This window comes from Rhopalosiphum padi, chromosome 1 (assembly GCF_020882245.1).
Source record: "Rhopalosiphum padi isolate XX-2018 chromosome 1, ASM2088224v1, whole genome shotgun sequence".
In the NCBI taxonomy this organism is placed as follows: Eukaryota; Metazoa; Arthropoda; class Insecta; order Hemiptera; family Aphididae; genus Rhopalosiphum; species Rhopalosiphum padi.
In genome coordinates, this window is record NC_083597.1 from 1,680,385 (window position 1) to 1,706,441 (window position 26,057).

Consider the following 26,057-nt stretch of genomic DNA (forward strand, 5'->3'; position numbering starts at 1 on the left):
TTTTTCCTCGAAAATTCGACCTTTAAATCATCGTCCAAAGGTTATAAATAGTAGCCTACTAACATCTATCCACTATTTATTAACAGATTTTTTCCAGTAATAAATAATAATATGATACTTCGTCATAATAATATATATTTACGGTATAGGTACGCGTATTTATGTACCTAATGGTCCTAATGGATAAATTCCGAGTCATTATATTCATACAAATCGAAGTGTACGTAATTGTATTATATTATGTTCATTGATGTAAAATGTACGTATTATTGCGTTTAACATCCGACTTTGTATCAGAATAAACGTGAATTACATGATACTAATACATATCTGTTCAAGGCTGGACAAGTTAATGATATCTGTTAATTAATTTGATAGACAAAATTTAAAAAATTACAGTTCTGGCAAATTACAACAAAAATAAAAATTTAATTTGCTATTGGGATAAACCATCAATCATCGTTTTATTATGTTTATTGTTTTATATCACTTATAAATAATTAATGTAACTAGAATTTGATTGAAAATAATGTATTATATATTAAAAAAAAAAAAATTAAGTAAAAAGTTAGTTCAAAAAGTTAATTTTTAAACTTATCTTTTTTAACTCATCTATGCTCAGTTTTACATATTAAAAGATATTTTTTGATTAAAAGGAATCCTCGGAAGCACTAAAACGATCAGCGATGGTTTAATGACAATTAAATAATATGCAACGTATTGCATCGAAAACATAACATATAACAAACAATTATTAATTATTCCTGTTAAATAACGAAACGTACAATAATATATCGATAAAACATAAATCTCGCATTTTTGTATCAAAACATAAAAAGAAACTTTAAATATTTTTTAAAAATAAAGCAAGCTAACAGTTCTAACCAAACGTTACAGGACAAGTTAAGCGATATTTACGATCGTAATCAGTGACAGAACACTCGAACAATTGGCACACGTGACGGGTGTAAAATATTATTTTATGACGTCATATGCGGTTTAAACATCAGCGAAAATATGATAGTAAAATAATTATAACAATTAATGTTAATAATATATTACATATTCGTTCAAAAACGATGTGCACATCGTGTTTCGGCCGTCAGAAAAAAGGGCCACTCACCCAAATTAATTGTGTTCCCGTTAGAAACGTTAATTTATTTGCGCCCGGTTCAGCAGTTACGTTTATATTATACTAATGTATAAAGTATTGTACATTTTCCGTATTCAAGTGGCATTTGAATAATTTTTCGCAAAGTTAAATTCTGTTTGACTTTTTAAAAAAAGAAAAACATATTTTGTAAAAGTTCAAAGGAATTGACGTAGTTATAAAAAATATAGTTTTATTTTTGAATCTTAGTTATTCTAAACTATATACCTATATTTATATCGAGTGCGACATGATTACTTTTTTCTACAGTTATTTGAGTAGTATTTATCCTATTTGTGATTTTTTTTTTTTTTGTCATTGATTTGAATTCTGTTTTTACCAATATAATTTTATATGAATTGGAAAAATATAACATTTATACAATATCTGCCAGAGTGTCCCATGTATAGCTGTTATAACTTAGAGATATATAATACATATATCTAATGTTGTATATAGTATACACACTTCAGTAAGTGTAAAGTGTAAACTGTGAAATTTATACACCGATTACGGTCTGGGATATGGGTAACAATAAAATCGGTACGAGACCAGTACCATCTAAAATTGAGTTACCGTTTTTCTCTACCGTTCATTTTTCCTCCAAATAAATAAGAAAAGAAAGTATACTATCCATTTTCCTCTAAATATATATTTTTTGTATTATGTTTAAAAAAATAACACTCAAATTATTTGATTTGTAATCTAAAATTATATCGCACTCCTATATTAATTATATATATAAATTTAAAAGGTGACAATGAAATAATTGTACATTGTTTGTACGTTATTTTTTATTATTAATTTAGCACCATTTTAATTTATTGTAAAAATGTATATTTTACAGTAATTAATTAAAGTTTAAAACACAATCTTTTTCAATTTTCATTTATTTCATATCCAATGTTCATATAATATACAAAATGATAAATATTTACTTACTCAAATTAATATGTGGATTGTGGGTGAAAATTATTATTTTAATAATGGAGGAAAATTGATAGAAAATGGTCCAGATTTGTTTTTATTTTTTTTTTTTTGAGAAAAATGCCTACGGTCATAAATTGACGTATGTAATTATCTTTGAAAATATATATTATATATATACATAAGGCACACTACGTGGTGAAAACCGTTTATAACAACCGCAGTAGTTACAATGCCTTCAATTTTGTCGGTTAGATAGATAATAAATTAATAACTAATAATTATAAAGGTACAATGTTAAAATTAACACGCGATATCAGCAGAATTCTCCTTAATGCAAAATTTTTAAATGTTTAAGTACGGAATTCGATACGTGCTCGTGTAAGATACAAATTTTAAATCGGTCTCAGGTATATTTTCTAATATAGGGTCACAGGAACGGATTTCTTCATCACAATAATATGCAATATCGAAAGCAATAATTTAGCTGAAGACAATAGTATACAATGTATATTCATGATGTACATGTATAATATAAATAGTAGGTACACTCTGTCTTTATAAGCCTTTTGAAGAATTATTATATTATGTCCATATTATATAATATTGCATTGCTGTTTACGATATTATATTATTTGCTATTGCTATTCAGATGTTGTATACCAATTAAGTACCTAACTACTTATTTTTTTTTAATTTTCATTTCATTATCATTGTCATTTGTACGTTCGTGGATTATATAATAATACATATTTTATGTATTGCGTGGTTTTCGTTTTATCTACGGATAGCGTTTGCCGTGTCTTCAATATGTTCATTGTGTATATAGTTATATGTTTAAAGTAGGCAAGTACGTAAATAATTTACTGACGAAATAATGAACAGTATGAAACTAGAAAATAAAACAATTATGTGTTTTACTAAAAATATTGATCTATAATGAATATATTATATATTGTTAAGCCAAATATATATTTCAACGACCATGCTCAATGTTTTTCGATTTAAGAAGGTAGAATTAACAACTATCGGCAGACAGTTTTCAGGGTACGTTTCTGGTTAGCGGTATTCTGAGAGTATCTCTACTCGTCAATGTTAATTGTTTTTTAACAACCACAATAATAAACAATTGTCTAATTGTCGTCTATAGTTAATGGGTGTGCTACTACTACTTGGTAAATATTATTATTACGTGTTTTATGAAATATACAACGTCTAGACGATATCATTAAATATATCGGTTGAGAAAAATGCACCCATTGTCGTTACATAAAATATAATGACTGGTTTTAACGTCATCGATAATTACTGATCAATGGCCGGTGTCTGTGGCGGTAAAAAATTATAATTTAAAAAATCCAAACACTGCGAGTATTATAATTTTATACACTCGTGCATAGACCGTGACTGTCCGCAAGTCAAAAATCGCCTGTTTGAATACGTTCGCATGCGGAACTGTAAATTCAAATTTGTGTGGAGTTGCGTGCGTGTTTTTTTATTTAGTACAACCAATTCGCATGTCTGATTTTATTTTATACAATATTAATTTTTTTTTTTTTTTGTATTTTTCTTACTACCTTTTCAGGTGTCAGCTAACAAAGTTTAACCGATACGGTTAAAAATCGTGTAAATCATTAGTATATTATGTGCTAATTTTTTTTTCTAATAGATTTTTTCTCCATTGGTTCTTGTCGTGTTCGTTTTTAATATATGAATTCATCAAGATATATTATGTCATATGATTAAGCAGTTAAAATAAAAGCTGGTGTTATGTCGGTGAACACATATCCATGATGCCGCACGCAACTCGGGCGCTCCAAAATTAAATTTTTCATGTTGCAGTTCGGTCTCTATGATTTTTAATCTCTATCCGATGCACGCGATTTGAATGCGCCGCAGCATTCGGATATCATCTGTCACTGTGCCCCCCCCCCCGCAGACGGGGGAAGGTATAGCATTAATAACGACAGCATTGTCGGTGGTGACCTTTAGGTGCATGATTTTAATTTTAATTCGTGCGTTTGAATTTTTAAAAATGTTGTCAAGCCACCTCCACAACACGCAAAGGGGCTTGGTTCTGCTGGTACGGCAATCATATACGGCGCATATAATGTGGTGAAAAAAAAACGGAAAAGTCCATCAAGTCGTAATTTCAACTCCATTCGCAGTTCGCACTACCCGTCATCCCGTGCTAAACCAACCATTTACCCTGCACCCCTTACCAACCGTGAACCGTTCACGACCGGTCAACCGAACAATCGCCGGATCGACTCCATCATAACCACCCCGTCTCTCCATTACGCCGGGCATTGCCGCCATCACGAGCTAATGGCTTATGGCGGGTCGCCGCCGCCACCGCCGCCGCCGCCGCCGCCACCGCCACCGCAGCCTCGACACAGCATCAGCCGGCGCGACACACTGATATGTATGTTGACCTAGAATCGTGCGGCGGCGGCGGCAGCGGGTTTTCGTGTGTATACAAAAGAAGAGGAGAGTAATATCGGAATCGATTTTGCAGTCGCCGCGGCGGCACCAGATCCCCGCCGCCGACGCCTCGCCTGCCCGGCGCCTGTGCGCGCGGTCGCCCTAGATTTGATTGCCGATTACGCTCGCGGTTCGCTGTGGCCGCGTTTGGCCCTACGCAATATTTAATGCGATTTGGACGCGATCCTCTTGGGAAACAGATGCAGCATAACCACTGCTGCAGTGCCCTCACTCATCTTTGTATACAATTAAAATTAAAATATGTGATATTATTATGTATTCCACGCCGCCGGTAATCGATAGTAAAGAAAACAATAATATTTTTAGTAGTTTCGTGTTTTACGCCGTTTTTTTTATAGGTTTCCATCTGTAGAATTCGTGGGTGATGGGACAGTTTGGGAGGCTTGGCTCACCTACTTATAATTCTTTCTAGCTCCCCTAAAAAATAAATAAGAAATAATTGTAACATTATTTTATTTATAAATGAATGAATGTTTGAATGTTAAATAGTTTCAATAAAAAATTAATATTATTAATAATTAAAAAACCTCCAAAATTTTAATTTTAACATAAGTTTTTATGGTAAATTTTAAAACATGTATTGAGACTATGAAAATTAGAATGCTTGGAGAATGAGATCGCACTCACTCATATTGTTGACACCGTTGACGGTATATATACGTTTGTTTAGCGAATCAAATTGTTGTTCTCTCCTGTTTGAGTCTCAAGGGTGAAATAAATCCACGTTTGGAAATAAATTCGTGTCTGATAATATCTTAACCTTTTTCTATACAATTTTATTTTAAGACAAGTTTTACACCAACTTTTATACAATATATAGGTAGAAGTACCTTCATAGTTCGTTTTGCTTTAAATTCTTATATTAATTTTCTATATTAATTACTTTTTAGTTTCTCTATATATTTTTCTTAACGGTGTAATGAGTTTTTTTGATTACTTAGAACTCAGTGTAAGCTAGAACGAAGGAATAAAGGTTAGCTCTATAGCGGGTGGTTTGTTATTCATTACTCATAAGAAGGTTACCTGAACAAAAATGTCATTGATCTATTTGTGAATGAAAAAATAAATAAGTAGATTGGAAAACAAAATATTATTTAATGTAGAGTGACTTGTTATTTATGACTATATTATTTTATTTTATAACGTGTAATTAGAATAAGAATTAATGTTAAAAATAATTTACAATTTGTATTTACTTACTACAATTATAATACACATATTATAATATAATACAGAAAACACTGATTCATAAAATCTATGTATATTTATGATATAGGTATATAATTTTGCTCATTAATAATCGCACCACCTTATGGCTTATTCCTCGAAGAAATCCTGGATCCACGCTTGACCTAGGTTATTTATAAATAAAACATTTTTACGCGTCGTTGAAAAGTGTTTGTTTGTGCGTTACTAATAATACACATCTGCCAACGATTTCTTTTTAATTATTTAAATTTATAACTTATTTAGATAATAATTATAATTTTTGAAATCGCACTGCGGAGATTTACTTACCTGTGAATAATAAAAAAAATATTATTGTTAACCAACACATAAATAAGTGTGCTGTTTAATGTTGCCAAGTTCAAAGGGCGGGGCAAAACAAATTGTGTTATCGAAGTACCTATATCTAATCCCAAATTTTTTCAGCAGCTGTTGTGGAATGTATATATTACATTATATATATATATATATATATATATATTTACAGAATAGTCGTGTGCGCACTTGCTAACGAACCAACTCGAATTGATTTTACTTCCGACTCCTGTGCTGGCAATGGAACGTTTACACTGTACATATAGGCACACAGCTGGTGTAATAATAATAATAATAATAATGCTCAGACATTAATCAAGATAAAAAAAAATACAAATAAAAAAATGTATTTTCCTGATTACGGTCATTACACACGCAGGCCATAACGATATTATTAACAAAAAAAAAAACACGTAAAATCCCCGAACGGACAGGCTTACAGTCATCGCGTTTTGTTAAATGTTAAGTATATATTAATGGAGTTATTACGAAAATGTAATTTTGGACTTGACGCGAGCAACATAATATTACTAAAATAATTAATAATTATTATTTTAAAGATAATAACAACGTTTAGGTATACATGATGTATTTAATTGCTTAACACGAACGTAATATTAATATGAAACTATAAAATATGTTTTATAATATGTACCTAAATAATAGAATATTGTCATTAAAATTTTTTCCAGAAATAAAATAAATGTCAGTATCATTCATATCACAAAACAATGATGATTTACAGTCGAAATAATACTATAGGTATACATTAGTATTTTATATATTTTATCGACATTTTTTTTTTTTTATTATAATGGAACACGTTTTCTTAGTATGATAAATATTCATGAAAATGTATAATAATATACACAAATATATTATTATTGAATAAATTCGTTGGCCGTTATATTATATTTTAATAGAAATAAATTATAAGCAAATACAAAGTTAAAGTTAATGTTTATATACTTGTTTTTTCGAATCGCGTCGATCATTATTTTTACTCTCGGCATTATTATTAAAAATAATAATAATAATATCGATGTCTGGACTTTGTTCTATTGATTTGAAAATCGAAAAGTGTAACACGCGTGTCTATTGTGGTGCATTCAATTGGGAAAATACCTCTCGCAGTGTATATATTATAAGAGAAACTTGTACGGAACAGAAAGTGTGTGTTTAATGTTCTGACTGAACGTTTGAAAGGAAACGAGTTGAAAAGCGTTTATTATTATTAAAATAAGGTCAACATTGCGACCGAACCGAAAATGACGGGTTTACAAGTACCCACCTATGCATATGTGTGCAGTACGTGCCGTTTAACAATATGATTCCACCGGCTTCCGAAATCGGTGTATCGTATTTCGTATATTACAATAACCGTGTGAAGGACTACTTCCTCGTGAATTTATAACGAGTTTACTTTAATACGGCGACAGTTATCGTTTAAAATAAAAAATTGTTACAACCGCGGTGTATGAAGATGGAAACAATTCTTCGAATCCGTTTACTTGTATAATCCTTTATAAGATAAATAATATTGTATAATAACACAGCCGGAGCGTGTGAAAAAAATTATTACTTCCGTCTGAAAACAATATAAAGATTTCGAGAAAAATAAGAAAAAAAATGGTTCTGTAAATGCTGTTGTGTGTGTACCTACCTCTATCCATCTACCTCCTTTGCCTTCATGCCTAGCGCCTACATCAGCCTATCTTTACTATAAAAGGCATTTCTGATTTACACGGGACGGTGACGACGTGTCCTTCGTTATTTTTTTTCTCTGTCGTGTCGTTTGTGCCATTGTTAGCGTTTTATGGCGCTAAAGGCCCGTCGCATGTACCTTTTCGGTGGAAAATAAGAATGTTTGTAAAAAAAAAAAAAAAAATTAACCTCGATTTCCTCTGAATACACAAACATTCCAATACAACGCACAACCCTCGGGGTGCGGGTTCCTATTGAGAGAGAAAAAAAAAATCTGTCTTTTGTATACGGAAGACATTAAGATTTATATGCGTGCGGCTCACTCACAATTGTCGCCAAGTTATTATTATTTTCTTTTTGCCCCTAAAGGGACCGATAATAACGCATACACGGGTGTCCTCTCTATCATCCCCTGCGCGGCGATGGCGCACACACATACTACAAACACCGCAAAGGATGCGCTACAACACACGCACACACACACATACGCGCACGCAGGCAAACCGTAAAATCCGTGGACATAATAATTCATCTCAACTGTGGGGCGGGTGTCGGGTTTCTCGGCAACGCTCACTCGTGCCCGAAATTTCGGTACCGATTGTTTTTTTTTTCTCTCTCCTTTTCTCGTTTGAAAATTAAAAGCCGCACATAATATATTGTGTACGTTATTATACATTGTGCTGTTGTATATAACGACCCGTGAAAGACCGAAACGTATATTATATTATGTACACGAATAATATTATATTGATCTATCGCATTTTCGCGGTAACTTTACTTCAACATTATAATATGTACAATAAGACGGGACGGATTAAAAGATAAACGCAAATATAACAATATGATATAATATAAATTATTATTTGCAGGGTGTGCGCATTTGTATTTATATTATACTCTCAGCTGGGTAATAAGTCGTTACGGTAGTTTAATCCGTTTCGACTTAGGGCTATGTATGTATATACCTACAAAATGTTTCGAAATATCGTACTGCTGCAGAAGTGGTGTGATGACATCGCGTATATGACTGCTGTTGCAGTATTATAGCGCATATGACATTAAACATTAAAACTTAAAAGGACGACACTGCTGCACGTCCTGTCAGCAAACATGCGTGTACAATTTATTTTTTGTCTCAAACATTTGACGTTTTGGTATTCTTGTCCGCGCGCCCTTGTCAATACGGCAATGTCGTCAGTATACTATTTAAGTATTCATGCGAGCCGATTTAAATACATATTTGGTATTAGTGTATATTTATATGTACAATAATTCTCGAGCATATTGAATATTGATGTCCAACAAAGACGTGATAACGACTGTATAGCTTGTCTTTTATTCTGGTGCCATGCACACTGCTATAATACATTGAACAATGGCTTATAATATTTTTATAGCCTTATTAATTTTTTATTTTTATTTTTTGCATCTCGCCTTGTAAATTTTAATTGGGACGTTCGTTGCGATCGAACGGAAACACAAACTATAAATCGTAACTCACCGTTCGCATATAATAATGCTGTACTGTATAATAAATTGATATAGGAAATTGTCCGAGATGCAAAAACGATTTGTATCGTTGGCGAGTGGCGCGACACTTGATAAATCACGGTAAAACATAAAAACAACTAATGATAGCGTATATTATATAAGTGAGGTACCCACGTAATATGTCAAGTGGAAAACTATATGTAACCATTGTATGTAGGTATATTGTAATAAAAAATAACTAAAATTATTTAAAAATTCTAGAAAAAATAAATATGCACGAGTTATACCTAAATATACCTATTCGTATTCATTCATCGGAAGTTACAACTATTAATACTTATGCAAATCTTTGATAAATAAAATTGAAAAAACAATTGTTTATGTATTATGAAAATAATTTTTTTTTTAATACTATAAGCATATTTTTCATATTTTTATATATAAAAATACTATAGTATTCGCCTACATACTTCCCAAATATAAACGATCTGTTAACTTTAATAAATTGTTATATCAATAATCAATATATGTTTATAATATTAAACACCTGTACAAAATATTAGTGACAATATTTGTTAATGACTAGAGTTATAAATTATAATTTGGTACAACTATCGTAAAGTGAATTGAGAATCTACCCATATAAACGAGTACACTACCGCATTTGAAATTCCGGTGAGTAGTTAATTTGATTTATATTTTGGTTGGTTCATATGAAAATAAATTCGAATGACAGTATAATGTTACCAATGTTATTTCAAGGAACCGCTCGTCAGATCATTAAATTAAAGCGTGTTAAGTAAATATTACTATTAGTTTTGTACAGTTCCAGTTCACCTTTGGCTTGCAGCCCAATTACTTAATTCGTTCTGTGTTTTTGTAGGGATTTAGATTGATATTTATGTCAGAAAGCAATGGGTCAGAGGGATCTTTAACTTAAACACGATTTTAGAAAATTAATTATTTTAATGGGATTTTATCCAAGAACTTAAAATAAAACAGAACAGCTACAGATAACGTTACAGTCTTGTAGTATTAATTTGTTGTTAAGTATTTTTGATACAGCTTTATCCGTTGATTAAATTAATTCAATTTTAATGAATTGATCCATTGATCCATTGATCCATTAGTATCTTATGGTTACAAAATCTATCGTACATTATACATTTCTATATATACTTGCACATAGGTAAGAGTGTATAGGATTAGACTTTAGAACTAGCGTTATACTTAGGTAATACAATTATAATGTTGCACAATATTTAGTGCTTATACATTTAAATATTTTATTAATTAAGTTGTTCAGGTGACTCCTATATTATATAAATTGCTAAAATATTTTGGAAATCGTCGACGACCAGTGGTATCCTTTAGTTAAATTTGGAACGCTGCGGTCGATTGAGGTTAAAATAAAATGTATAAATATAAAAACAACAACAATAATATACAAACTGCAGCTGCTGTCCCCAGCATCCAAAGATACTGTAGCGAGGCTTTTAAAATTGTGTTTTGGCGACCGTCCACGGCGGTGTATATAGTTGACTATATAATAGTAATAACAACGATATAGTTCGGACATGTTGATTACAATGAATTATTATTGCCGACAACGGGATCCTCGCCGTGACAGGAAGGTTCTGACAGAAAAATACACTCTCGCACAATACATATACATATAGTATATACCGTATATTATATTTTTGTACACACGACGTTTTATTACCGATTTCTTTGGATATATATGCCGTTCGATGAATACGTCTTATTCTGGAAGTAATTTATCGTTTTCTCATGTTTGCAGGAGACAATCTGAAAGTGTGTCAGTCGAAGAAGAGCTGTTGCAACGCCGCCACCGAGGCTCGGTTGATAGACATGGTGGACAGCGAATACAAGAGACACCTGGCCGCGCAGGCGGGCTACGTTTATGACCTGCTCAATTCCACCGCCCATCACTTACAAGGTAAACAGAAAACAAAATAAAATAAGAAAAATAAGAGAGAAAAAATACACACAAAATGTGCTCCGGGGACGACACGCGCCCCCGCTGGTGTGTTATTTATATATATAATATGATGTTATGGCTTATGTATATGAGGAGGCGGCTGGTCGTAAAAAAAGAAATCCTTAGGGATGTCTTTTACTATTATTACTATTATTATTTTATAATAATAATATTACGACTATATTATATTATGAGCGAAAAAAAGTCACCGGAATCGCTATATAAAACTGCGCATGAATGAATTTATTAAACGATTATTTCGATTCGTGGTGAGGGGTCGGATTTCGAGGTATTTTCTTGCGATTATGAAACTACAATGTGTAAATACACAGTACTCCGATGAGACCGACAACAGTTTATTTTTATTTAACCGACAATTTGCGTCCACTACATTTTAATCAATTTATGTGTGTTCATTATTTTTTTCGTAATAAATCAATATTTGCATCCGATAGAATCGAATAGGTACGCTATAAAAGCTAAGTATGACTCCGTGTCTCCGTGTGGTAGATACCTAGAATGTATACTGTGTAATTGTAGTTAAAATTTATTATTGCAGTTATTATTAAAACATAAAAATTTTCGGTTAATTCAAATTTAGCAGTATTGGTATTCAGTTTTACTTAAATTCCTGATAAATATATACCTACTTACATAATAAAGAAATTTTGTGTTACTTTTTTTTTATAGTTTAACGCATGGTTGCACTTATACAACGTGTGCACGTTAGTAAATACATGATATCTTATACTAGACAAACTTTTCACTTGGTTCCTTCATAAGAAGGATAAACATAAAAAGCTGAACAGCAAACTTCAAATTTTCCTTAGATTTTATTTTATATAAAACTCTTCTACTGTATGCGTAGATGTCTAACCTTAAATTGTTGTCTAATTTTCTGGCAGTATAAGGTCGTAACGATTTGAATATGTAATAAACAGTTATATTAATATGTTATAAAACATGGTGATATACACCAGTACATTGGACTGTATCAAAATTGGTATATTACCAATTCAAACCATAATGGACGTGTCCTCAGAGCTTTTGCTAAAAATTCTAATAAGATAAAATCATCCACTTTCGATTAATTACCGAAATTCTTTGTAAGGTTTTCCTAAACAAATTTTTAAAGTCTGACCGAAAAATCTATTCAATCAATAAAACTGCTGTATCCACTATTTTTTTTTATGAATGCTTCCACGCATAACTTCAATCCACTTTCAACTAGCTCATCAATAATTTAACTTCAAACACAATCACCAATATTCCGCTCAAACGTCTTAAACTGAACTGGTGCCGTGACCTGAAACATTTGAACAAAAATCCTCAGTCTTCTCAATAACTGTGTAGCTTACTTTCATGTGTTTCATTTCCATGTAAAACATAAGTAACTAAAGTCTAACTATAAAAGTAACTAAAAATTGTTTCGTTAATTAAATTTTTTCAACTTAATTTTTGTATTATATAAGTTGGAAAAATATTATTTCTTTGACATACAATGTAAAACAAATATGATTATATTATATTGCAAGTCTTTCACTTCATGTACTCATACAAGTATAATGAAATAAAAAATGTATACATTTTACGACACTTCCTACAGTTTCAATTACAATTTATAAAAAAAAAGATTAATTTTTAGAATCGTCCTTTATAAATTTATATTAAATAACAATAACCTAATTATAATAGGCGAGTATTTCATCAGATTTTCTAATATACACTAAAAGCTGTTGTATTATCGTTCCTTCACTTCGAAACTTTTTTTCGACCCATTATTAGATACGACGTTTTACTCTGAACAAATAGCTTTTATGTCAGCAACTTTTAAATTATTAGACATAACAATATTATATGTGGTGTATTACAAACTATATTATTTTTACAACTGTGATGTGAATAAATATTTTAAATTACTGAAAAATATTTGGACCCCCGATTATAATTATTAATTACACATATATATTTATACATTATATAATATAAAAATACGAATACCAGGGAAACCTAAGATAAATCGATAAAGTCAAGAATCTACCTACTACTGCCGGTAAGTGCCAGAATCTCGGACTTTAACCAATTTATCTTGACTAATTCTAAGATATACAAATTATTTTGGTCAAACTATTATACAAATGATAGTTGTAGCTTTTACAAACAAAATATGGTAAATCTTAGAACAAACAATTTATCATGGTAGAAAACCTAAATATAAAAAAAATATCTCTAAATCGAGTAAATGAAATTGAAATTAGTATTTGAAACTTGTTCTACATAATATTTAATATTTTAATTTTATTAATAATTGTATATGTTGTATAACTGATGATTAATATACATAATATAACTGTTTTTTTTTTAACAAATTATGTATTTTTGAATTTTGTTTTATGCAATTATCGACGCCACGGTTAGTGAAGCATGCACTAATAAATAACAACGGACATTGTAATAATTTCTCATTTTAATTTTATATTTAAATCAGATTTTGTTTATAAATTTATAATATTTTACATAAAATAATTGATTAATCATAATTTAAAAAAAAAAAAAAAGTTATAAAATTTATATTATTTTCTTCTACTACAACAATATAATATTTAGGCAAATCTATAAGAATTATATTTCATCATTATTGATTAGTATTTATTTAAAAACCAATAGGTATCCATATTTTACCTAAACGTATAAATAGTGTAATATCAAAAATTCTTGATCATCTCGTATATCCGATCCTAATAATTCGTAATTACGATTCCGTCTTTTATATAAGTAACAATTTATTATATATAATACAACGTTATCGAAGAGTAATAAAACGGTATTTAATCGCACCTATAAACGGTGAACATGCAGTAATATTGTTTTGGCGTGTGAACCGCCCTCGGCCGAAACGTCTCGCACCGTATATCGTACGTGTATTGGTGTATTGTACACACAATATATCTTATATACATACGCACTATGGTGTTATGAAATGACAGAGTATATAAAATAGTTTATCCAATAACGAAACGAATATAAAAAATAATTTAATAATCACCTATACCACGCGGCGATAACCATCTCGGCCTGTAGCAGGAGCAGCAGTCTGCAAGGGGTTGCGCGCGTACATTGCGTTATAGAGGTTGTCGATCGTCCATTTTTTCACGTCTTTTCAAAAACACATATATATAAATATATATATATATATTATGTTGTATATAAATGGATCGAAGCCGAAATTATTAGCCGGCTACAAATAATTATGGCACACGATGGGGGTGTCCTTTTTTTTTCTTTCGCGTTACATTATACATTATATGTTTTCAATATACACATAATATAAACCACAAAATATCAGTTAAGTGTGTGCATTTTGCCTTTCGAACGGTCCGGGAATTTAATAATTATAATAATATAATATTACGCGACTACACCATAAGCCCAACTCTGTGTGGAAAATATTTATTATATAGTTTGAATTTTAAGTAGGCATATCGTATATCTATTTAATCGCTACATATTTTTCAATGTTTTGTATTATAATCTTTAAAAACATAAAATGTTTGTAATTTTAGTAGAAATTGAAATATCGAAAATACAATAAATATATCTTAAGTTATAAGCATTTCAAGTTTAGAATATAAACTTTAGACGATTGGTGTAAAACGATAAAGGGTAGGCACTAGTCCGCAAAAGTTGTGGTTTCTTATTCCGGTCAACCTGCAATATTATAAATCGAATCTTCGATAGTGAAAGAAGTAGAAAAATATAACTTTTCGTAAAATACCTTTCAGTATTTTACCTCAACTTTTAGTAATAAAGTTTTGTTCGCTTCAAAATTGAGTTTAAACTTTAGAATTTTTTTCTTTTTAATCACTTAAATTTACTCAGCAAACTAGCGTAACCACCTGTAGTTTAACGAATAAATTAGACTGCGGTACACGTCAGTTTCACTCCGCATTCGGGATCGCGGCGGCGACTGCGCCATTCTTTGCTGGTCGTTGATGACGTGTCTGGATCACGATTCGCGACTCACAGCTGCAGCAGCAGTCCGGTTTGTCCGCAAACTCGTTGTAAATAATATAATAGGTACATTATAACGTACAGTATATTATTATTATCAATAATGTGTTTAGCCCAGTAGATGCATTATGTGCGTTAGATAGATATATATACAAGTGTACCTACACACACACACATACACACACACGACTCGCGCGTCGGTCAGCCGGTCTCACATTTGATGCTCCCTGTAGACAATATAATAATAATATAATAACATACAATATCCTATAAATCCCGACAGCGTATGTATATACAAAAATATATATTTTCACCCCGGTTGACGAATGACGGTGAATAAACGTTCATTTCGGTATACTGCACACTCGCACGACACGCGGGCCGCCGCATTCCAGCGATAGACCTCCCCCCGGCCGCCGCGGGCGACGTCCTCCGGGCACTATAAGCAAACTGCATTCCAGTCCAGATCGGCGGGTCCCATTCAATTGTTTCTTGTGTTTTTCTCCCTCTTCTCCGACCGCTCTTTTAATTCCATTTCATATAATCTGATTTTTTATTATTATCATTATTATTTCATTTCGTTTTCATATTTTCCTCCTCGCGTATCTATAAATACACGTATTACATTATCATGTAATATATATTATCATATTATACCGCCTTATTAAATCCGTCGCGCGTTACCCGCGGCCCTTCGGTATATACTGCATAATGATATCATTACAACAGCCTACAATACAAGTATAATAATAATAATAAATATATTATACATGACGGGCAATTTGGCAATTTGGTCTTGCCCTAGCAAATTCAATCACGAATACATACAAATATTTTGTTTTGTGTAATATTATTTTGTATTATATTTATTAGTTTATTACTTATAATTATCTAAAAACTGATGGAAAAAACAATAACAATTAATATTGCGGTGTTTTGAATATTTTAAAACAATTATAATAATGATAATAAAGAATATTAATTATTAATAATCAATAATCAATGCATCACTTGTAGGCAGCTTTGTAAAAAAATAAATACTAGTGAAGAAATTAAGACAGATGCTACAATTTTAGGGTCATTATATTTTAATAAATCGTGTACAAATAAATAGGTAATGATAAAATTATAAATAAAAATATTATAATTATTAATTTGTTTATGTTTTTTCATCAACATTATATAATTATTGTTAGTAATTATAATAATTTTAATATCAAGTATTACACAAAAACTAATTTTTTTATATTCACAAAAATTGTTCTGGCTATATAAATGTACATAATTATAATACACGTAAGTACATTACACGTACAAATGATCCGTTTCCAAAATATATATTATTTTACTAAATGGAATATACTAACAACGACAGCGTGTAAATTTGTCGTAAATTAGTCGGTAAATTCACGCACATAAGTATAGGTATTGATGCGTAACCTTCACAGCTACTGCATGCTGCTTCGGGATGAACACGCCCCGGCTATATAGTGACGCGACCCCCGGTCTTATCAAACGACACGTGTCGCCGGACTCGACCTATATAATTATTAATTATAATATAAAATAATATACATTACGAGTATAATAATATCAATCGTTTCGATTGTCGACGGATTCGTCAACTCCACGAAAAGTCTTCGTCACAAAACGATTATACATGATCCATTAAATTCGAGTGTTTGACGCGTTAATATGTGCGAAATCGTTAATGTGTGCCCACACTGTAATATACCTAATCATAGATACGAATTATGTATTTTCCTATATATCGTGTGTGTGTATTATATCGTAATTTTCGCTTGTACATAATTGACGCATTTACATTCACACAACCGTTGTGCTAATTATACGCACAATCGATACAGAGTAGATTATCATATTAATATAAGTTATTCCATTATTATTATTATTTACAAGATACGTTAGTGATTATAATTGTATGTTTTCTTTCGAGAGCACATAAAAAATAATTATATCTACAACGAGTAAGAATTTAGGTATAATGAATAATGATTCTCTGTACGCGTATATAATATATGCATATGTACTTGTATTATAAAATATAATATTCAATATTTTACAAATCCACTTCAAGTTATTTGAAATCAAATCGCAGTAATAAAAATATATTAACGTAATTATTTCTTCCTTTTTTTCATACTCGATTCAAACTATATTCGTTGTCTGTGTGCTGACTGCAAAATATGTAAATGTAGTATGCAAATTATATTTTTTATCGTATCTTTATTTATAGTTGAGGGTAAAGCTGTTAAGTATATGAGTACTGCTAATTGGTATTTTTTGCTATTATACGCTAAAATACATATATTTAGGTGTACCTTTTTTATTTTTTAACTTTGTATTTATACATATAAATGTATTTTTGTAAATACTTATATAATGTACACTTATATAACTATAAACTATTACGATTATCCACAAAATCAACTCGAGATCTACTTAAACTGATTTTTTTTGTAGCAAGAAAAATAAGACGAAAAATTAATAGGAGATTCGAATATATTTTCACAATTCTCGTTTTCATCCACGCATATATCAATAGGTATGACGGAAATAATGTATACTTGACATACGACTAAATCAGTGTAACAACATAATATTATAATATATTAATATGATGATGTTGCGTGCGTGCGTGCAGATAATATGCAGACCACAAAGTCGCATCAAATCGCGCATAGGTTGTATCCCTCCCACCACCATTATAATAATAATAATAATAATAATAATAGAAGGTATCACGTTACCGTCGTAGCCTCATAACAGTCATAACATTATAATACATCGTAGAGGGTCGTTAGAATTTTGAAATCTGAGGTGATTGCATGCGTATTAAACGCGCGTATATATATATCAATAACGTAAGCCCGCTATAGTTTCTCGACAGTTCGTACGAGTCTTTGTTAGTAATAAATAATAATATATTATGTCCATCACAATTATCTAGACACGTCAATGCGTTGGCGAAATACGAATTGAAACGATTTGAATTTAGTCTAATCACGAAAATCAAAAACATTACATATTATAATATAGTCTTTTGTTAATATAAACTTTTTTTAAATGTATTCTATGGTTTGGAAATAAATCATAGGTACCTGATATCATAATGTAATATCAAGTACATAAAGAGTTCATTAATAAGTTGCTCAATCTTATAAATGTATGTTAAATTCATTCATTATTTATTTTGGTAAATTTAAAAATGTCTACAGTTGGCATATCTAAAAGACAAAATGATACTTTTGTCTATACTCCCCCCTCCACAATAACGTTACCTGTCATAATATCTTACTATCATCGTTTCGTTACAGAACACATGACACACATGATTCACAAGTCCAAAAGCAAAACAGTCAGGGTACTGGCGGATGTGTACGCGAGCATCGAAGGACCGGCCGTTGGTCCGTTGGACGCGTTCTATGGACGCCTGTCGCGGTACGTGCACGAGGATCCGGAAACGACTCCGGCGTCGAGCTTGGAAGACGCGGCTTCTCGGCTGTTCACTGACCTATTTCCGATCGTCTACCGAACAGTGGCCGCGGCAGCCGACAAACCGGATGGTGGCGCATCCGAGTTCGACGAGGATTACGTCCAGTGTCTAGCCGGCAAAGCGTTAGACGTTAAACCGTTCGGCGACGTTCCGTACACACTGGCCAAGGACATTTCCAGGACTTTTGCCGCTACCAACGTACTCGTACACGCACTCAGGTAATAAATTATATAGATAGATGATAACGATAGTTTTCTAAGATTTTGTTTTAACGTCTTTTCGCGTTTTCATATCAGTGACGATCCGTATTTTTTATAGAAAAGAACCGAAAATAAAAAAAAATAGTCAATATATGAAATAACATATTTTTATCGAATAGTTTTGTTCAAATTTAAATAACAAATAGGAAGTATTTTTATCGATTTTTTGAAAGAAAATAATATCATGATATTGATTATTACATATTTAAAATATTATTTCAATGTTTACAAGATACAAAATGTATGATTTTAATATCGTGCAATAAATTAATACTCATTTAAAGATAACTATATAAGATACTATAGTACTATACGCTATTCTTTTATTTTAAGTTATAAATTACGTCATTTATTACAAGTCATAAGTTCCAAAACATTATAAACTGAACTGCGTACGGTCGTTTCCATCCCCGAAATCAATTAATAACAATTAATTATACATTCAGCAAACAATTTGTATATCTTAGATCGCATCGTGAACGTCAATTAAGTCTTTAATTTCATCACTTAAATACGACGAATGTATTTTATTATTATTTCTGTAGATACGGCGGCCAACTGGTGGACGAAGAGCACTCCCGATCGTGGCTGGGTTACGGGAACAGGGAACAGTGTACGGCGGCGCTGACAAAGATGAGACAGTGTTCGTGGTGCGACGGCAAGGACGCGAAACCGTGTCACGGATTGTGCGTGAACGTGATCCGCGGGTGTCTGGCCAGGGAGACGGCGCACCTGGACGCGCCGTGGACCGGATACTACGAGGCCGTCGACCGGCTGGTGTCTGCCATCAACAACGGTCAGTCGTCTGTGTGTCTGGAGGACCTGCTCAGATCCCTGCACTCGAGGATATCCGAGGCCATCATGTACGCGATGAGCCACGCTTCCGATATACAAAACAACGTGAGTAGTATTTTACGTATCATTCATTCGTCTGACACTTTTGTTGAACCGCGGGAGATAGTTACAGGTACTTACTTACTTAATATATACCTTTGAATCTTTATTGTGGCCCCGATTGATATAATTATCTCACGGATTTGTTGTCTCGTCAATGGGCTTTCAACAATGTAGTCGTAAATATCGTTTGGTAAATCTGTCGCTCTTCGTGTTCCCTTTTTTTGATTTGTTTACTTTATTTGGCTTTGAATAACAAGGCATTGGCGTATAACTAGTGATTAAACCTATACAGGATACCTGGATACATACCACGACGGATTAAAATCATCGTTTTAAATTGCTACAGATTTATTTAAAAATTTGTTTATATGAATTTATTTGTACTATATATTACATACGTAGGTTATTGGGTACATGTATTTTCTACTCGCAGAATTAAGATTAAATTTCTATATTATTCGTTGTCGAGTAATATACCTACTTGTGTTTCATTTCGTTTGTCTGCATTCAGTTTGACGTAATAAAATCTTTGTACGTGTAAAAACGTATGAACAATCGTAACGAGTTCGTTTGATTACGTTTTGTTTATCATATCGTAATAGTGTTTCAACGATAATTAATAACTATATAATAATAATAATAATATATATTAGGTACACAAATTTATTTAGTAATTTTCACTGAGACTCGAGAGTGTAGTAAAATCGAGGTCAATCCTGGTTATACTTATACGGTTTTTACTCGCGATAACGAAATTCGTGGATACAATACGCGTACAATACCATGTTAAATACGTGTGTGTGTGTGTGTGTGTGTGTGTTTGAATGCATATTTTTTTGCGATCTCTAATGAGCAAACGACGTCGTAGGAAATATTTTGGTACCTATATATACGTCGCGGAAAGCCGAAACCAAACGTTGTTCTTTCGAGAGATGAAACGAAAGACCAGGTGGTCCGAACTCGTGGAATTCAAATATATGGCGATTCCCCCGCAGATATCAATGACTCTGGGCGATCGGATATCTCCGACACGGTTTTACTGAATGGTTCGGGCGGTGTAATAATAATATAATACGTACCCATTATAATATGGATAACGTATACGCGCGCGGCCGACGTCGGGACCCCGAAATACCGACCAGACGGATCGGTGCGCCTAGTAGCGCCACCTGAGATTACGAGACGACGACGTGCACATCGTCGTCGGGGCGAGGACCGGTGCAACGCGTCGTGTGACTCATCTCAATGAAATGCTGGACTTCCATTGGTCCGGCGAGAGGAATTCCGATCTGCCGGCACCTTTCACACACACACACGCAAACGCACGTGTATACTTGCATACTGTATTATATATATATATATACGCACAGACGTAGGCGTGTACACAAACGCACAACCCTTCCGATACTAAACTCGATTTACCATATTTGGACCGGTTCCAACTCGCACATACACACACACACACACAGCGCGCTGCACCTCCTGACAATCCGCATTTACCTATATACATTATATATTATATTTACAAGCAGAACCCCATGCACATACATATATACCTATATATTATTATGTCGGTCCACAACAATGTGGAAGCACATATGATGAGTGAACAATATAAGACGAATTCGGTCGATTTGTATAGCGCTAACGAGGTGCCGGCGGTGTGTTGCAGTGCAGGAGAAACAGGACGTTCGATTGCGGTACATCTACCTCTGTACGGGGTTGGAAACCCGTCAACTGAGTTTCGTCCAAAACCTTGCATTAGGCACGGTACCAATAAGCACTGCACAATAGACGGCATTACCATCGTTGTTGAAAATACGAGTTTTGTCGGAATTTGTTTTGCGATATCAATATAATATAATAATAATCATTTTTGGATGTTTTTCGTCGACGTTACAAAATAAATCAATTATCGCGTCTAGAAACCGTTTTAAAGACGTCTACTGATTATACGTAACCGAACGATAAATCATCATCCAAGTGTCGTTGTTTCTGTCCTGTAACGATGCGACGGTATTGCAGCGAGCGTATAGAAAAAAAGAATAAAAAACAACATATAATACAATTTGGAAAAATCGTCGACAAACCCGTATAAAGCAAGAATCTGAAAAATGATTGAATTATATTAATAAACATTATTATCGAATGGCATACTTACATTTTTCTTGACAGTGTTTTGTTTCAACAAAACTGGGTCAAATTAGTGAAAACTAGGTTTTTTCTATTTTTCTAATTTTGTATACATATACCTTTATAGTTTATACTAGGTATATATAATAGAATATGTATGTAGGTACTCTACTCTACTCTACTCTTCGTAAAAACACGATGGCGGCGTGTGGAACGGAACCATGAAAAGGGAAAATAATACGAATTTTGTATTGAAGGAGTGAATATAATAACGAAAGTAATTTTTCTAATACTGAGAACATATTATTTTGAATAAAAAACAAAGTAAAATAAGGCTAATTTTAATTTATACGCGTAGAGCAAATTGATAAAAGAAAAGTGAAACGAAAATGTTTAAAATTGTAATTTATTTTGAATAAAGGAAATAGTTAGTATACTCTTGCAAGAGTCTTAGACTTTTGTATAATCGAATATGCCGAGCCCACAAGGTTATTTATTTCGAGAATACAGGGTGCGGTAAATTCAAATAAATTACCAATACATCGTTATGAATAATTTATTACAGTATAGTCGTCTTGTGTGCGTTATACATTTAAAAGTCGCGCCGTTTTTATAATATATATGTATATATATATATATATATATATATATATATAATTAGAAGAGTCGTTACAAATACAAACGTATTTAAGTACCGTATAATTATTATTAATAATCTGCGATTAGCCATGTATGTATGTCTAAAAGAAGCACACGAGGCTGTGCAATGGTATGGAAATCACACTGTATATTTTAAGATAGGAATGGTTAATACACCAAGTTAAGGCCAACGATTTATATGTGTGACAAGATTATATGCATGGCGACGACGACGGTGGACGATGCATTTTTAGCGTGTACCTCGGAATGGAATGTCGCCGTGCAGTTGGTTTATTTTTACCGGGCGTAAAAAAAAAAAGATAGAAACATACGCACACACAGAGGGAGAGTGAAATAGTGTTCGGGAGAAGGGAGAGGAGAGAGAGAGAGAGAAGCCGGTGTATCATTGGCAACAGGAAATTTCTTATTAGAACCCGAGTGAAGAACGGGTGTCTGGCTCCCCAATAAATCTGTCGCGAGTAAAAATTCCAACGATCGTGCCAAAAATAAGACCATTTCGTACTAGATTTGTCCCCCGAGTGCTATAAACCCTTTAAAAAGTTCAACAGGATGGGTTCCACGTTTAATATATTTTATTTTCATTTATAAAATACTTTTAAATTTAATAAGCCCACGAAGCAATATAAGTTTAACACTCAACAGTTTAACGCCAACAGTCCAGTATTATACCTTGACATTTTGTTGACTGTTTGAAGTTTTCAAAGTAATGTAATTACAAACTACACGCTACTTATATCGTATTGACAGTTAATTTTATTTTGTTTGTTGAATCACGGACATAATGGCTGTATGAATAATCGCATTAAAATGTTATAATGTAGGTATTTTAATAAAAACATGAAATGTAAGTCACATATTATATTAAGTAAATTTCCGAATTTCTTAAGAAAAGTTACTTTATACGTCTTATAAAAAAACAATGTTTTGTGGGAATTAAACAATTTTAGATTGACATATAATTAATAACAACTAATAAAAATATTATGCTTATTTAGAATATAACATAAAATTGTATATCCACGGGGAAAATCATCGGTAGCCAAAATACAAAAGGTGTTAACAAGTCACTACTAATGACCTTATATCGAATTAGAATTTTGATTTATACATACGTAGCTAGTTTGTTTAACTACTTACGTAAATTCCGTACACGTAAGTAGGTATATCATTTCTGAATCCCCTAGAGCTATGTTTTTTTCATTGGATAAATCTTTACTAGAATAGGTACATCGTACATGTTTAAAATAATAATATTAAAAAATTATGCAGATTGCCACACGATATGAAATGGTCAAGGGCCCGACCTTTTAGAGTAATATATATTATAAATTTTAGTTGATACGTATACAACGCCAAGACGAGATAAATAAATATCTAATTTGTTGTTTATTAAACTTAACGATAAATTAAAAAATAATTATTTATGTTACATATACTATATAATATAATATTATTATATATTACATAATATTCGAAATGGCACTGTATCTTAAGTGGTAAATATCAATATTTTTTTGAACTATACAATTTCGTAAAACCACAGAATAGATTAATTTTTCATAAGACATTGGTTTCATATTTATATAATAAACCTCCCCATCAATATATTCAAATAAAAACATTTTGCAGTGGTTGTTGAAATCTGATGATGAATTAATAGTATTATAGAAATAGCATAGTATTCAGCTACCTCTATCAACGTAAAATAATTTAAATTTAAATTAAGTAATGAATAGAAATGTTATTTTTTTTCTTTTTTTTTTATTTTTTTAATTTTTTTGTAAAAGTTAGAACTCCCGGGCCCCCACATGAATCCTCTCTGTGGGGCCCAGTACTCATATGTACACGAATTTAAATAAAATTAATAAATAAAAAAATATTTAAAATAAAATATATTAATGGTTTAGGACTACGCGATAAAAAAAAAATTAAACAATATTTAACAAAAGTTGGCTGTGCGTGCAAATATAATAATAATAATAATACAATAAATTATACATAATATAATATATGGCTGCCGAATCGATATTTGTATATTATGGTTTCGACATGCCAGATGATGTTCGGTATCTCGTGATTAATCACGAAAGTAAAACGAAACTGTTATGGCCTCTTGTGTACGGAAAGAGGGAGAAAAAATAAAACAAAAAAAAAATCTAAAGTGGATATTATAGCTATGGAAAAAAAACCAGAGTAATCGATGATGTGTTATGACGCGTTTCGAATCCGTCGATTGTGTTTAGTTAAATATATATAATTACGCGGGGCATTCACCGTATACCTTATATATATAATATGCTGTTCGTTTGAATTGTGTCGCGATCAACGCGAATCGGTTCGTATATATATATATATATATATATATATAGGTATATATATACATTGTACAGACAAGGTGTGTATAATAGTTGTCGAGTGTGTTCGTTCGCTCTTGATATAATAACAGTGCTCTGCATGACCACAACTCGTAATTATTCGATGGTTAAGCGCACTCATGACATGTTAAATACCTGTACAGTATAAACACCACACTTAAGTATTTTTCAAAAACTACATACCTATTTCAAAATACATTAAAAAATAGTGCAAATTATTGTTATAAACGTAGTACAATAAAACAAAATCTTAAGATATTTAAAAATACAAAACTGTAGTATACATTTTTGCATATTTAGATATTTTCTCCATTTTGAGAAATATTTCGGTTTGTTTTTAATTTTTGAGTTATTATATTTCTTTTTTCGGGCTATTTTTGCACATTTTCTTTTAAATAACATCTATAAAAACAACAATTATCAATTATTATACCATATGATTATTGCAGGACAGTTTCAATACTCTTTGTCTGTAACAGTGGCTGCAAGTTGTTTCAGTATTTAAATGTACACACGTACCTCACCGATTTGGATATTGTCCGTGTCTTGCTTGTTTAACGTCATTCTTATAGCTCTTAAATGCTATTTATTTCATTTATATTTAGTATAGAAAATAATTTGCTAGAAAAAAATGTTTAACGTATATTTGAGAGTTTTTAAGTGCATACCGGCTTGCTATATCTTCTTTCCTAACCATCATCGTTCGAATATAATTTACGGCGGTGAAAAAACGTGAAACGATATAAACGTTTTCGGGAGCGGCATTATCCGCGATAATTATACGGGACGTGAGACAACGTGAGTGAGTGTTATAATGACAAAGGTTAAGTTCGTTATAATTTAAATGCATTGAAGATGGAAGAAGAATAAGAATAAGAAGAAC

The 26,057-nt window shown here is 31.8% G+C and overlaps 1 protein-coding gene across 1 annotated transcript in view; it reads left to right on the forward strand.

The window, feature by feature from the left end:
• LOC132927866 (division abnormally delayed protein-like) overlaps positions 1 to 26,057 on the forward strand; it is a 79,128-nt gene that overhangs the window by 29,951 nt on the left and 23,120 nt on the right. The window contains exons 2-4 of the mRNA XM_060992449.1: positions 11,121 to 11,279; positions 18,671 to 19,067; positions 19,655 to 20,009. Coding sequence (XP_060848432.1) covers positions 11,121 to 11,279; positions 18,671 to 19,067; positions 19,655 to 20,009 — 911 coding nt within the window. The remainder of the gene's footprint in view (positions 1 to 11,120; positions 11,280 to 18,670; positions 19,068 to 19,654; positions 20,010 to 26,057) is intronic.